This window comes from Corythoichthys intestinalis, chromosome 14 (genome assembly GCF_030265065.1).
Source record: "Corythoichthys intestinalis isolate RoL2023-P3 chromosome 14, ASM3026506v1, whole genome shotgun sequence".
Classification (NCBI taxonomy): domain Eukaryota; kingdom Metazoa; phylum Chordata; class Actinopteri; order Syngnathiformes; family Syngnathidae; genus Corythoichthys; species Corythoichthys intestinalis.
The window spans coordinates 2,336,633-2,352,158 of record NC_080408.1 but is presented as its reverse complement, the minus strand read 5'-3'; the positions used below and the strand labels follow the sequence as shown (position 1 = coordinate 2,352,158).

General features: G+C 35.0%; 1 protein-coding gene and 1 long non-coding RNA gene across 3 annotated transcripts in view; one reads left to right on the top strand and one right to left on the bottom strand.

Annotated features, from left to right (window-relative positions):
- The window catches only part of cnpy1 (canopy FGF signaling regulator 1), a 43,875-nt gene extending 37,915 nt beyond the window's left edge, over window positions 1-5,960 (top strand). For both annotated transcript variants that reach the window (XM_057856974.1, XM_057856975.1), the window contains exons 5-6: window positions 2,920-3,016; window positions 5,819-5,960. In XM_057856974.1, coding sequence (XP_057712957.1) covers window positions 2,920-3,016; window positions 5,819-5,859 — 138 coding nt within the window. In that variant the 3' untranslated portion in view covers window positions 5,860-5,960. The remainder of the gene's footprint in view (window positions 1-2,919; window positions 3,017-5,818) is intronic.
- Window positions 1-15,526, bottom strand: part of LOC130929640 (uncharacterized) — a 74,356-nt gene that overhangs the window by 19,853 nt on the left and 38,977 nt on the right. The window lies entirely within an intron of this gene.

Here is a 15,526-nt window from a genome sequence, read left to right as displayed (position 1 = left end):
TTCTGCGCATGCGGGTCTTCTTGCTTAGCGCGTGTCGGACTGCGAATTAGTGCGCATGCGTAATACTTGAACGGTCTCAATGGATAAAGGCAGTCTGAACGGGCACGCCAAAAACGGATATGACAAAAAATCGGATTCGTGCATTAAGACCTGTAGTATGAATGTAGCCATAATAGTCTTATAACGAGGGTCGCGATGCAGAAATCGCTGACATTAATGAGTGGTCGACATTTTCATTTTCATATATTTACCCTTTTAACTTTTTTTATTTTTCTTTGTTTGGATCAATTATTTCTCATCTAAAATATTGGTGAAAATGCGACAGTAATGATAAAACTACAATTAAGGAATAGTTATGAGGTAGATATCCGTGACTTTTTTACAGATACCAATTTTTTCGTTGTGACGTAATTTGTTTAAAAGTTTAAAATATGCGAGTGAATAATTTTTTGAAGGTTTTTTTTTCTTTCTTTCTTTTTTTTTTTTTAAACAATATATTACACATCGATTATGATTCTAAGCTAAAATGACAGATATTTCAAATGATAGATACGAATACTTCTTTTCATGGCTAGGTTGAAACAAAAGCGGTTGCGCGACGTCTGTAAACGGGGGTTTCCAGGGTAAAACGGACAAATTAAAAATAGTTCGGGGACCTCTTGCGCCGTGAATCTGCTATGGCAGCATAAAGACAGATTGTTCTATCAAACACAACAGTTCTTATGGCTTAAAATACAGCAGTTTATTCTAAAGAGGCGTGCAAGAGCAGAAACTGCTTTTTCTGCCTCGTCTGTGTTTTCCGCCATATATATATATATATATATATATATATATATATATATATATATATATATATATACACAAACACACACTGTATGGCTTTTGTGGAATCATATGTTGGGTGTTTTGGCTCTCGGTCAAAAACCCATGACTATCTTTAGATTCTCCTATCTTAAACTTCTTTTTCATATATATGGCGGAAAACACAGACAAAAGAACTGTTGTGTTTGATAGAACAATATGTCTATATGCTGCCATGGCAGTTTAATGACAAACTAGACCCCTGAACTATTTTTGATTTGTCCGTTTTACCCCAGAAACCCCCGTTTACAGACACCGCACAACCACTTTTGTTTCACCCTAGCCATAAAAAGAAGGTAAATTGTATTTATTATTCGTAATGTCCGTCATATTTCGCTTAGAATCATTCATTGATGTCTAATATTTAGTTTAAAAAAAAGACTAAATTTTTTTTTCACTCGCATATTTTAAACTTTTAAACAAATGATGTCACAATGAAAAAAATTGTGTCTGTAAATAAATCACGGATATCTACCTCATAACTATCGCTTAATTGTATTATTTGTTACTGTCGCATTTTTCCAGATATTTTAGATGATAATCGATTTAAACAAGGAAAACTTGGGGGAAAAAAGAACGTTTAAAAGGGTAAATATATGAAAAAGAACATGTCGACCACTCCTTGATGTCTGCGATTTCTGCATCGCGACCCTTGTTATATCACCGTGTTTCACCCATAAAAAATATATCGAATTAGCAATTAATTGCGAGTTAACAATTAAAACAAAATCCAACAAATGTGTCATCTTTAGTTAGTGATTAAAATAATGGAACACATTTGCTAATAATTGTGAGTTAACGATGTGGGGTTTTTTTTGTTTTTTTTAAATGTGACAAATTTGTTATCAGTCGTGGGTTAATGATTCAATATGCAACAATTTTGCGATTAATAGCGAGTTAATTAATTATTTAATTGATCAACTGTGAATTTACCAATTTGAAATTGCAACAAGTTTGTGATTAATCTCGCGCTAACGACTAATAATATGCAACAAATTTGCGATTAATTGCGAGTTGACAATTAAAACAAAATCCAACAAATGTGTTGTTCATCTTTAGTTAGTAATTAAAATAATGCAACAAATTTGCTAACAATTGCGAGTTAACGATGTGTTTTTTTGGGTTTTTTTTTTTTTATGTGACAAATTTGTTATCAGTCGTGGGTTAACGATTCAATATGCAACAATTTTGCGATTAATAGCGAGTTAATTAATTACTTCATTGATCAACTGTGAATTTACCAATTTGCAATTGCAACATGTTTGTGATTAATCTCGAGCTAACGACTAATAATATGCAACAAATTTGCGATTAATTGCGAGTTAACAATTAAAACAAAATCCAACAGATGTGTTGTTCATCTTTAGTTTGTGATTAAAATAATGCAACAAATTTGGTAATAATTGTGAGTTAACGATGTGTTTTTTTTTTGTTGTTTTTTTTTAAATGTGACAAATTTGTTGTCAGTCGTGGGTTAACGATTCAATATGCAACAATTTTGCGATTAATAGCGAGTTAATTAATTACTTAATTGATCAACTGTGAATTTACCCATTTGAAATTGCAACAAGTTTGTGATTAATCTCGAGCTAACGACTAATAATATGCAACAAATTTGCGATTATTTCCGAGTTAACCTGTAAAAAAAACGTGCAACAAATTGGCACATCGTTGTGAATTAAAAATTAAAATAATGCAACAAATTTGCAATGTATTACGAGTTAATGATTTAACAATGCAAGAAATTTGCGATTAATAACAAGCTAACTATTGGGGAAAAAATGCAACAAATTTGCGGTAAATAGTGACTTAACTATGAAAAAAATGACACAAATTTGGGATTAATCTTTAGTTAGCGAATGTTCAATCGAAGTCAAAACACAAAATTTCTACAAATAGGAAAACAGACGGAACAAAATGGCCGTATGAGGTGGCAGCGGTACTCTATTGTGTACAAAAATGGACAAAACTTGCCAATACAGTGCGTGTATGCATGTACACGTGACTTGCCCTTCCAGGCTGGGTCTTTCTTCTTATTGTGTATTTTTTTTCCGGCAGTGTGAAACCATCGTGGAGGAGCTGGAGGATGAGATCATTGCTCTTTTTAGCAAGAACACAGAGAACGCGCAAGAGGAGTTATGCAACAATGTATCAGGTAAGTACACATGGCTCAGCATTTTGTTTATTCATCAAAGCCTTTAACGGTGCTAGACGTCCAATTGTGCTTCTGCCGCGAATCGAAATGAATTTATTGCTTGTAGACGTCCATCCATTTGAAAGTGGGAGGGTTGGCAGCGAGTTCATTCGCTGCCAACCCTCCCACTTTCAAATGGATCGGACGTCTAGTGCTGTCAGCGTTAGCCAATTTGAACATTAACAATGTAGTCATTCATTCGCTAATACGTTATTAGCTGATACGTGAACTTAGAAGTACATAGTGCATTTAGAATAACGTATTTTCCGGACTTTGGCTGCAGCTATCGATTCATTTTGTTGTCGATTAATCCATCAACTAATTAGTTTGAATAATCGAGTCATCGGATTAGGAACATTTCATTCGTTGCAGTCTATATTTTAGGAGGCGTACCGTAAAAAAGGCTTGCTAAATTGCACTTTCAAAAGAGTATAGAATGCGAACACAAAATAGAATTCCTGAATGTTTCTTCAAACGATGCCGAATTGCACTTTCATTTAAAAATAAATTAAAATACCTGAGCTTAGCCTCAAACGGTATTTAAAAAAAACACATTATGATATAAGTACAACAAAAGAACAAATGGCTAACTTGCATTAGTCCACTAGCTTTAATACTATAAAATGCTAACTTAGTTTTTTCTCTGAGCAAATCGTTCAAACACGTTCTCACAAAAGCACAGCTAAATATGTCTATAAACTAAATTATGAATGCATAAAAAAACGTAATAGCTTATGTTGGTCTTAACAGAGAGCAGCTGGAATCAGCCAAGTTAAATCATTTATGTCATATTCACCGTTGCTACTAGAGGGCAGTGTATCCACCCAAGTCAATAAAACTAAATGCTGACACTTTCAAAACAAACCATTAAATGCAATCAAATCAGAATCAAATTACTGAATGTTTCTTCAAACTATGCAGAATTGCATTTCATGTAAAAACAAATTATAATACCCGATCTTAGCGTCTAACGGTATTAAAAAATGAAGAAATGAGGATCTAAGTACAACAAAAGAACAATTGGCTAACTTGCAAAACAAGCATCCGCTAGCTTAAATGCTATAAAATACTGACCTTTTTTTAACAATACTTTAAACAAAATTTTCAAACACGTATTCCCACAAATAACAGCTAAACTTATCTATAAACTAAATTACGAATGTATGGAAAAACATATTAGCTTCTGCCATGTGACATTTTTTTCTTTGCCATGTGACATTTTTTTCTTTGCCATGTGGCAAAATGGATTTTGACATGTGGCATTTTTTTGGTATGTGGCATTTTTTTGGGTATGTGGCAAAATTGATTTTGCCACGTGGCATTTTTTGCCATGTGGCAAAATGTGGCATTTTTTGCCATGTGGCAAAATTGATTTTTGCCATGTGGCATTTTTTTTTTTTTTTTGCCATTTGATTTTGCCATGTGGCTTTTTTTGCCATGTGTCAAAATTGATTTTGCCATGTGGCATTTTTTGCCATGCGGTAAAATTGATTTTGCCATGGCTTTTTTTTTTTGCCATGTGGCATTTCTTCTTTACCGTGTAGCAAAATGGATTTTGACATGGGGCATTTTTTGGGTATGTGGCATTTTTTGGTGGGTATGTAGCATTTTTGGGTCTATATGGCAGTTTTGCAGGCCATGCACGTCCATGTATGTGGCAATTTTTTGGTATGTGGCAAAATGGATTTCGCCATGTGACAAAATTGATTTTGCCACGTGGCATTTTTTGCCAGCTGACAAACTTGATTTTTGCTATGTGGCATTTTTTTGTTTGCCATTTGATTTTGCCATGTGGCTTTTTTTGCCATGTGTCAAAATTGATTTTGCCATGTGGCATTTTTTGCCATGCGGTATAACTGATTTTGCCATGGCATTTTTTTTCGCCATGTGGCAAATGGATTTTGCCATGTGGCATTTTTTCTTTAGCATGTAGCAAAATGGATTTTGACATGAGGCATTTTTTGGGTATGTGGCATTTTTTGGTGGGTATGTAGCATTTTTGGGGGTATATGGCAGTTTTGCAGGCCATGCACGTCCATGCTATTGATGGCCATGCACATCCAAATTTTCCATTCATTTTAAATGGCAGAAAAACGTGTGGCTTTGATTTTTGGCCATCTACCTACCATTACAGCACATTGACATTCAAATGACACCCAAGTCAGATTATGCCATTGACGGCTATACACGCATGCAAAAAAAAAAAAAAAAAAGGCCAATCCATTTTGCCACATGGCAAATACCACTTTTGATTCTCGGCCCTGCTGCGGGTTTAAGGTGAAGAAGGTCCTAAACGATTAATCTGTTATCATATTAGTTGTCGATTAATTAGTTCTTAATCGATTAATTGTTGCACATCTAGTTATGTCATATTCACCGTTGCCACTAGAGGGCAGTGTATCCACCCAAATCAATAAAACTAAATGCAAACACTTTCAAAAACAAACCATTATTACGTCACAGTATTTTAACGAACACACAAAGCAAGGTTTTTCTAATCAAATTACTCGAGTTAATCAATTAATTGTTGCAGCACTATTCCGCACTTTTTTCATATTTTGACTGCTGGGGCTGGAGCAACTTTTATATGTTTGTTGTTTTACTATGACAGCTGCGAAATTGTTGTGTTGTGTTGTATAGGCTAGTGTAGCGACTAAGGCTCTCTATCAATTTCGTCTTGAACGTTCACAGTCGTTGTGCTACTTTGTCTAATTAATTTACGCATGAATAATTGAGCAATTTTTTTTCTGCTTTTTGTTTCAGATTACTGTAAAGGCAGCAGTAACACTAATGACGAGTTATAGTGTTTGATGTATTTTTTTGTAGTTCAAATTTGGGTGATCCATTTTGTTGTAATGAAATGGGAATTTGAAGAATATCAAAAATAAAATTCATTTTCAGAAGGGTTTGTGTATTTTGACTTTATTATGTGGTGGACACATTTTGGTTGGAAAACAAAATGGTAAACGTGTGACATAATACTAATGATTTCCTTGTTTATTTTACGTGTAAATTGAGGCCATTTTTATACCCGGACTGCCATGTTATTATCGTTTGAGCGAAAGCGAGGTAATTACATACCAAATTGTCAAGGGAAGACGAAGAATTTACGCCGAGCGTGAGCGGTGCACGAAACACGGAGAGGACGTTCGCTTCCACCGGTCTACTCCAGTGAATTTCGTCAAACACTCCAGTGATTTTTTTTTTACCGATGAAGAAGAAATCAAAGGTGAAGTGGATTTGATCTTTTCTTCTTCATCTTGATAGCAACATTGTTGTTAAAGGCTTTTGTGATTTCAGGCAGGCTGCGAACGCACCACGCTGTCTATGAAGGAGGATGAAGAGGACGTACTTCATCTTGATAAGATTGGTAATTTGGTTGTCCAAGGGATTTTGGAGCATTCAAATCTTCCATGTAGTTTTAATCATATTGTTTTTGAAAACGGGGGTAATTGTCATACCCTCTTCTGTGTTTGCCGGTAGGAGTGTATCAATAAGTCTATGAAACTCCAATGAGTTTTTATTAGGGCTGTTAAAGCATTAAAATTTTTAATCGAGTTAATCACAGTTTAAAAATGAATTAATCGTAATTAATCGCAATTCAAACCATCTATAAAACATGCCATATTTTTCTGTAAATTATTGTCAGAATGGAAAGATAAGACACAAGACGGATATATACATTCAACATACTGTACAAAAGTACTGTTTTGGTTTAATATAACTAGGGTTGTTCCGATCATGTTTTTTTTCTCCCGATCGTTTTAGTTTGAGTATCTGCCGATTCAGTTCCAATCATTCCCGATAATTTTTCCCGATCATATACATTTTGGCAATGCATTAAGAAAAAAATGAATAAAACTCGGACGAATATATACATTCAACATACAGTACAAAAGTACTGTATTTGTTTATTATGATGACAATAAATCCTCAAGATGACATTTACATTATTAACATTCTTTCTGTGAGAGGGCTCCACGGATAGAAAGACTTGTAATTCTTAAAGGATAAATGTGACTTTGTATATTGTGACTAAATATTGCCATCTAGTGTATTTGTTGAGCTTTCAGTAAATGATACTGTAGCCATTTAACTGTTCTGCCCAAATGCATGATGGGAAGCGCAACCATGACTGTGTGTAGTGGCACCAATTGATATATCTTCTCTGCGTTGAGAAATAACATAGGGTGTTAAGAAAAAGATCAATTACTACCTTTCTTCCCCACATTGTTTCCCAGGATATTTCTAATTGTTGAGAGAGGGGATTGTAAGGCTTTAGCCAATTAAAAAAAGGCTCCAAAGGCTGCCAAAATTCTCTCTACTCATTCTACGCTGCCTTTTAGCTCTATATATAGGTAAAACGGCGCCATTATAGATTGAACGCGACAATGCGTGAGTGGGTCGTGCAGCGCATGCGTTAATTGCGTTAAATATTTTAACATTATTACCGCCGTTACGCCAAAACTAAAGACTCTGGATGAGTGTAAGACATTTTGTCTGTAACGTTAAATACTATTAGAAAACGATTTAATTAAAAAATATATATAAAAAAAAGGCATGTCCGATATTTTTTTGCCGATTCTGATGCTTTGAAAATGACGTGATCGGACCCGATCGATCGGGACATCTTTAATTATAACAATAAATCAACAAGATGGCATTAACATTAACATTCTGTTAAAGCGATCCATGGATAGAAAGACTTGTAGTTCTTAAAAAATAAATGTTAGTACAAGTTATAGAAATTTTATATTAAAACCCCTCAATGTTTTCGTTTTAATAAAATTTGTAAAATTTTCAATCAAAAAATAAACTAGTACCTCGCAATTGTTGATGTCAACCCATAAAATTAGTCCCACCAAAGCGCCAGCAGAGGGAGACAAAAAACACAAGTAACAAATGGACATGACACTGCTGTCATTTTAATCTGTTTGAGCAGGGCATGTGCGTTAATTGCGTCAAATATTTTAACGTGATTAATTTAAAAAATTAATTACCACCCGTTAACGCGATAATTTTGACAGCCCTAAAAAAAAATAATAATAAGCTGGACGAGACTCCAGCGTTGTAGAGTTTAAATCACGCAAGTCGAGTACGTCGTAACCTGGGGACTACCTCTACTGTTGATTTTTTTGTTTGTTTGTTTTTTTGGGGGGGGACATTTCTGGGTAACTCCCTGTTGATTTTGGGGCATTACAGTCTCACTTCCTGTACATTTTGGATCATTTTCTGTGGATTTTTTTGACATTTCTGGCTCACTTCATGTTTTGGGTGGGGGCTTTTTGGACGAGACTCCGGCATCCTAGTCGAAATCGTGTAGGTCAGGGGTCCCCAAACTTTTTCCTATGAGGGCCACATAACTTTTCCGTTCTCTGATGAGGGGCCGGGTCAGTTTGTAACAGAAAAAGTGTGACGATTGCAGGAGTGCCTAAATGTAAAAATGTATTGTTTTTCAGAAGGCCACAATCAAATAACGCTTTCTGGATTCCTCACGGAACAAAAGTAAATAAAATAAAAATTATAATAATTAGGGCTGTCAAATGATTAAAATTTTTAATCGAGTTAATTACAGCTTAAAAATTAATTCATCGTAATTAATCGCAATTCAAAACATCGATAAAATATGCCATATTTTTCTGTAAATTAGTGTTGGAATGGAAAGATAAGACACAAGACGGATAGATACATTCAACATACGGTACATAAGTACTGTATTTGTTTATTATAACAATAAATCAACAAGATGGCATTAACATTATTAACATTCTCTTAAAGCGATCCATGGATAAAAAGACTTGTAGTTCTTAAAAGATAAATGTTAGTACAAGTTATAGAAATTTTATATTAAAACCCCTCTAAATGTTTTCGTTTTAATAAAATTTGTAAAATTTTCAATCAAAAAATAAACTAGTACCTCGCAATTGTTGATGTCAACCCATAAAATTAGTCCCACCAAAGCGCCAGCAGAGGGAGACAAAAAACACAAGTAACAAGTGGCCATGACACTGCTGTCATTTTAATCTGTTTGAGCGGGGCATGTGCGTTAATTGCGTCAAATATTTCAACGTGATTAATTTTAAAAAATTAATTACCGCCCGTTAACACGATAATTTTGACAGCCGTAATAATAATATATATTATAATAATAAATAATAATAACACAATTAAATAGATAATAACCAAATAACCCTCTCTGGGTTCTTCACAGAAAAAAGCCACAAAATAAATAACACTATTGGAGGGGGGGGGGAAATGTTCAGGGGGCCGGACCAAATGTGGAGGTGGGCCGTAGTTTGGGGACCCCTGGCCTAGGTCGAGTACGTCGTAACCCGGGGACTACCTGTATTCTGCTGGGTTTTTTTGGGGGGGGCATTTCTGTGTCACTTCCTATACACTTTGGCTCATATCCTGTTAATTTTCTGGCATTTCTGGGTTACTTCCTGTTGTTTTTTTAAGTGTCACCCTGTTGATATTTGCTCATTTTTTTCCCTACTTGGAAATGAATGGTGAAGTTGATGTCCAAATTTGGCAGAGCTGTCTGTTTTTGACAAAAACTCATTACAACTTTTGTGTAACTTATAAAATACAAAAAAAATACATCTGTTTTTGCCATTTGACTGGGGCGAAAAACCATAACGTGAAGGTTGAAATCAACAGCCTGCGTCGGGTGAATATTTTCTACTTTCCAAAAGTAATAAGCAAGAACAATAAGGACTAAAGCCAAGACATCCCTCTCTCCTTGCAGCTCAAGTCACGGTAGGACCCATACAAAGTCTTTGTGTAGCCAGCCGCCTGTCTGGAAATGTTAGCGAGCTGGGCTTGCACACTTGACAGATCAAGGGTTACAAAAGTGCTGACAAAGGGCTGACAGCCGCTCTTGCTCATTTCCCACCAACTATCTCGGGAGGAGTAGATATTTAGGTACCATTCATGGGTTCTTGCAAAGATCAGAATCAAATAAGCCACCATTAGTTTTGGGGGGGCTGACAGCACAAATAGGTGGGGGGGGGGAAATCATGTTAAGATTTCAAACTTGTTTTGACCTTTCTCTGTCTTACGTTCTTATTGTCTTCTTAATTCATCAGTTGCCATTGACACCACTAGACGTCCAATCCATTTTGACTAGGAAGGTTGAATGAACGAATGACTCATCACAAATTTGTCACATTTTTTAATAGTTCAATTACCATTTTTGTAATGGTTAACTCACGATCATTTCAAAATTGTTGCTAATTTTTTTAATTGTTATATTACGATAATTGCAAATTGGTTCCTTTCTTTTTTTTCACAGTTTACGCACAATCAATCAAATGTATTTAGTTTTAACTCATGATTAATCACATTTTTTTTGTATTTTTTATATATTTTTTTGTTTAACGCACGATTAATCGGGAATAGTTTGCATTTTCTTTTAAAGTCAAGTCACGATTAATCACAAATTTCTTGCTTTCTTGTAATGGTTAACGATAATTGCAATTTGATTCTATTTTTTCTTTTTAAGTTAACGCACGATTAATCTGAATTTTTTTGCATTTTCTTTTAACGTTAACTCGCGATCAATTGCAAATTTGTTGCATTTTTTAAAAATCGATTTTTCCCTTTTTTTTTTTTTTTTTTTTTTTTTTTTTTTTTTGCTTCTAAAGATAAATTGCGATTAATCGCCAATTTGTTATATATATATTTTTTTAATGGTTGCAATCATCACAAATTTGCAAAAAAAAAAAAAAAAAACATTTAACGGTTAATGCACGATTTCTCAGTTTTTGCATTTTCTTTTAAATTAAACTCGCAATTAATTCCAAATTTGTTTCTTTTTTTTTTTAATGGTTAACTCACGATAATCGCAAATTTGTTCCATTTTTTTTTTCGTAACAGTTAACACACAATCAGAAATTTATTTTGCTTTATTTTTTAAAGTTAACTCATGATTGATCGCATTTTTTGTATTTTTTATTTTTTGTTTAACACACGATTAATCAGAAATTGTTTGCATTTTCTTTTAAAGTCACGATTAATCGCAAATTTGTTGCTTTTTTTAATGGTTAACTAACAATAATTGCAAATTGGTTCTATTTTCTTTTAACGGTTAACGCACGATTAAGCACATTTTTCAAAAATTTTTCTTTTAAAGTTAACTCTCGATTAATCGCAACTTCCTTATTTTTTTTAATGGTTAACGCAGGATAATCGCAAATTTGTTCCATTTTTTAAACAGTTAACGCACGATTAATCAGAATTTTTTTGCATTTTCTTTAAAAATTAACTTGCGATTAATTTCAAATTTGTTGCGTTTTTAAAAAATAGTTAACACTCGATTATTCACAATTTTTTTTTTGTGCATTTTCTTCTAAAGTTGAATCGCGATTAATCGCCAATTTGTTATATAGATTTTTAATGGTTAAGTTGCAATCATCGCAAATTTGCAAAAAAACAAACAAACAAACAAAATTAACGGTTAACGCATGATTACTCAGAAAGTTTTTGCATTTATTTTAAAGTAAAACCGCAATTAATTCCTTTTTTTTTTTTTTCTTTTCTTTTTTTAATGGTTAACTCACGAAAATCGCAAATTTGTTCCATTTTTTTTTTAACAGTTAACACACAATTATTTGGATTTTTTTTTGCATTTTCTTCTGACGTTAACTCGCGATTAATTGCAAATTTGTTACTGTTGGAGCAGTTTTTATGTTGAGTGACGTAACGTGCCACTATGGGCAATGACGTCATCACTATGCCTCTATATATTAATGACTTATTCTGAACAGGTTTGGAACGTTGATGGATATAGTTTTCAACCGCACGCACTCACGCATACGCCGTGTACGTTATAAATCAACGCAGAGTTGAGCGTTGTATTGTTTTGTTTGAAGACGCCAAAGTCGCATTTTATGTTTTGTTATTAGACCCCACAACATGACTTTGGACTGAATGACCACGATTTATAGTTAATGTGCAAATACAGTGGAGCAAATAAGTATTTAGTCAACCACCAATTGTGCAAGTTCTCCTACTTGAAAAGATTAGAGAGGCCTGTAATTGTCAACATGGGTAAACCGCAACCATGAGAGACAGAATGTGGAAAAAAAAAAACAGAAAATCACAGTGTTTGATTTTTAAAGAATTTATTTCCAAAATAGAGTGGAAAATAAGTATTTGGTCACTTACAAACAAGCAAGATTTCTGGCTGTCAAAGAGGTCTTAACTTCTTCTAACAGGTCTAACGAGGCTCCACTCGTTACCTGTATTAATGGCACCTGTTTTAACTCATTATCGGTATAAAAGACACCTGTCCACAAACTCAGTCACACTCCAAACTCCACTACAGCCAAGACCAAAGAGCTGTCGAAGGACACCAGGGACAAAATTGTAGACCTGCACCAGGCTGGGAAGACTGAATCTTCAATAGGTAAAACGCTTGGTGTAAAGAAATCAACTGTGGGAGCAATTATTAGAAAATGGAAGACATCCAAGACCAATGATAATCTCCCTCGATCTGGGGCTCCATGCAAGATCTCACCCCGTGGTGTCAAAATGATAACAAGAACGATAGGCAAAAATCCCAGAACCACACAGGGGGACCGAGTGAATGACCTACAGATAGCTGGGACCACAGTAACAAAGGCTACTATCAGTAACACAATGCACCGGCAGGAACTCAAATCCTGTACTGCCAGACGTGTCCCCCTGCTGAAGAAAGCATACGTCCAGGCCCGTCTGCGGTTCGCTAGAGAGCATTTGGATGATCCATAAAAGGACTGGGAGAATGTGTTATGGTCAGATGAAACTAAAATAGAACTTTTTGGTGGAAACACAGGTTCTCGTGTTTGGAGGAGAAAGAATACTGAATTGCATCCGGAGAACACCATACCCACTGTGAAGCATGGGGGTGGAAACATCATGCTTTGGGGGTGTTTTTCTGCCCCATTCAAGGTCCTGGAGTGACCTAGCCAGTCTCCAGATCTCAACTCCATAGAAAATCTGTGGAGGGAAAGTCCGTGTTTTGGCCAACGACAGCCCCAAAACATCACTGCTCTAGAGGAGATCTGCATGGAGGAATGGGCTAAAATACCAGAAACAGTGTGTGAAAAGCTTGTGAAGAGTTACAGAAAACGTTTGGCCTCCGTTATTGCCAACAAAGGGTACGTAACAAAGGATTGCGATGAACTTGTGGTATTGACCAAATACTTATTATCCACCATGATTTGCAAATAAATTCTTTAAAAATAGAACAATGTGATTTTCTGTTTCTTTTTCCACATTCTGTCTCTCATGGTTGAGGTTTACCCATGTTGACAATTACAGGCCTCTCTAATATTATCAAGTGGGAGAACTTGCACAATTAGCCGTTGACTAAATATTTATTTGCCCCACTGTAACTGCAAATTTGTCACATTTTTAAACGGTTAAATCAGGATTAATCGCAAATTTGTCCCATTTTTTAGAGTTAACTGAAGGTTAATCACAAATTACTTTTTTTTTTTTTTTTGCTTTTTTTTTTTATAGTTAACTCGCAATTCATCGCATATTTTTTGCATTTTTATGGTTAACTTACGACAAGGGATGCCTCAATTTTGATTTTGAATACGGAGGCCTGAAAAACTTTTTTTCTTTTTTTTCTTTTTTATATTTATTTTTTACAGAAACTTGTATTTTGGTTAGATTTTATATAGTTTAAAGTGCAATTTCTGAATTTTTATCATAGATTATAATAAAATTATCTATGGATAGAAAATTTGCATGCTCGCCAGTGCCCTGTTGTGACTCAATATTATATTAGATGTACTGACGCCCCTGTTCATAATTATTTGTAAATTTGTTGCTTTTTTAGTAGTTAACTCACGACTGATTGCAAATATGTCACATACAGGTTGTCCCTACACTGGCGACACAACACGAATTTCCACGTAAATCAGAATTAACACTTGAAGTACACCAATATAACCATCCAAAAAGTCTAAAAGTATTGTATTTTGTTAAATGATGGAGGATACACTGACCTCTGTTGGCAGTGTTGGTTCTGGCTGGCTTGTATGACTGAGAAGCAGACTCTGACGTCTGACATGGATAAAAGATAGCTGTCCTCCCGTTTTTCATAAGTCTGTAAGTTGTTTCTGCTAATATATATATATGTGTATGCATTTGTAATTAAGTTTAAAGCTACAGTTTGTGGATTTAGGTGTGAGCGATTTGCTATGAGAATTGCTAGCATTCATAGCATTTAAGCTAGTGGACTTTAGTTTGGCAAATTATACTAATTTAAAAAAAAAAAGTAAAGCACAATTGCTTTGTTTGCTGTCTGTCAAGCTGAACAACTCAGACCAGAACACGTCATATTAATGAAGTAAAAAAAAATTTAAAAAAAAGATACTATGAGATGCATGCAACTAAAAAAAAAAAACGACTGGAGACAAAATGGCAGACAAGACTTTGGCGTCGTAAAGGCAACATCGCGCAAATAGAGTACGTCGTAACTCGTGGACTATCTGTATTTCAATTATTATTGTCTGCAAATTTTTCGCTATTTTAAACTCTCAATGAATGGCAACTTTTCTTAATCACGAGCAAATGTATTTGACAATTTTCTGTTCATTTCGGAGGTGCAAAAGTTGTGTTTTCGGGAGCAAAGTTGGCGTCCTTTCACCCGTCCTGTGCTTTAGCAAGAGGCAAATGGCAGACAAACAGAGAAAAGAAAAGTACATATACAAGTAGCGATGTCCAAGAGGGACAAAAGAGGAGGCATCAAGTTCCCCCATCCCCCACTGAGTCATTTCTCCAAAACGCTTCCTAGTCAAAGGCGAAATATGGAACGAAGGGGACGGGACGGGACGGGACGGGGGCTTTGTGGCGGAAATATAATTACGGGCCTGAAAGCGGGAGAATGGGGGGATGACATCAGAGCAATTTCACACCCGGGCCGCGGATGGCCGGGCCAAGCCTGCGCTAGACTGATCAAAGCCGCCCCAAAAGGCAAAAAAGGAGAGACTTAACTATGCTAATCTCCAGGACAAATATATTTTAATCTTGTTAGAATACAAGTTAATGCCACAGCTCAGTGAGCAAACTTTATACCGTTAGGAAACTAAATCACACTTTGTCTCACAAAGAGTTTTGTTCTAAGTACAAAGATTGCGGCTTCAACTGAAACATTTACAACCTCACCTCAATCGAGCCTTTACAAGGCAAACCGACTATTTTTGCTGATATCCAAACTTTAATATGATTCGTTGTTATGGATATGTCTCACGGTTTTTTTTTTGTTTGTTTCGATACATATTGACGGATTTTCACCAGGAAGAAAAATCCCCATTCGTTTCTAAAGGTAAAAAATAGTTGAAATTAGTAAATGAATTTTGTCCTACATTTTTTTTTCGATCCCATTCACATCATTTACTCATCAGAATATCTTTTTGAAAATCAAAGTGTACTAAAGTAGAAGTGCGGTCATATGTTTTGAGACTTGTCACCACT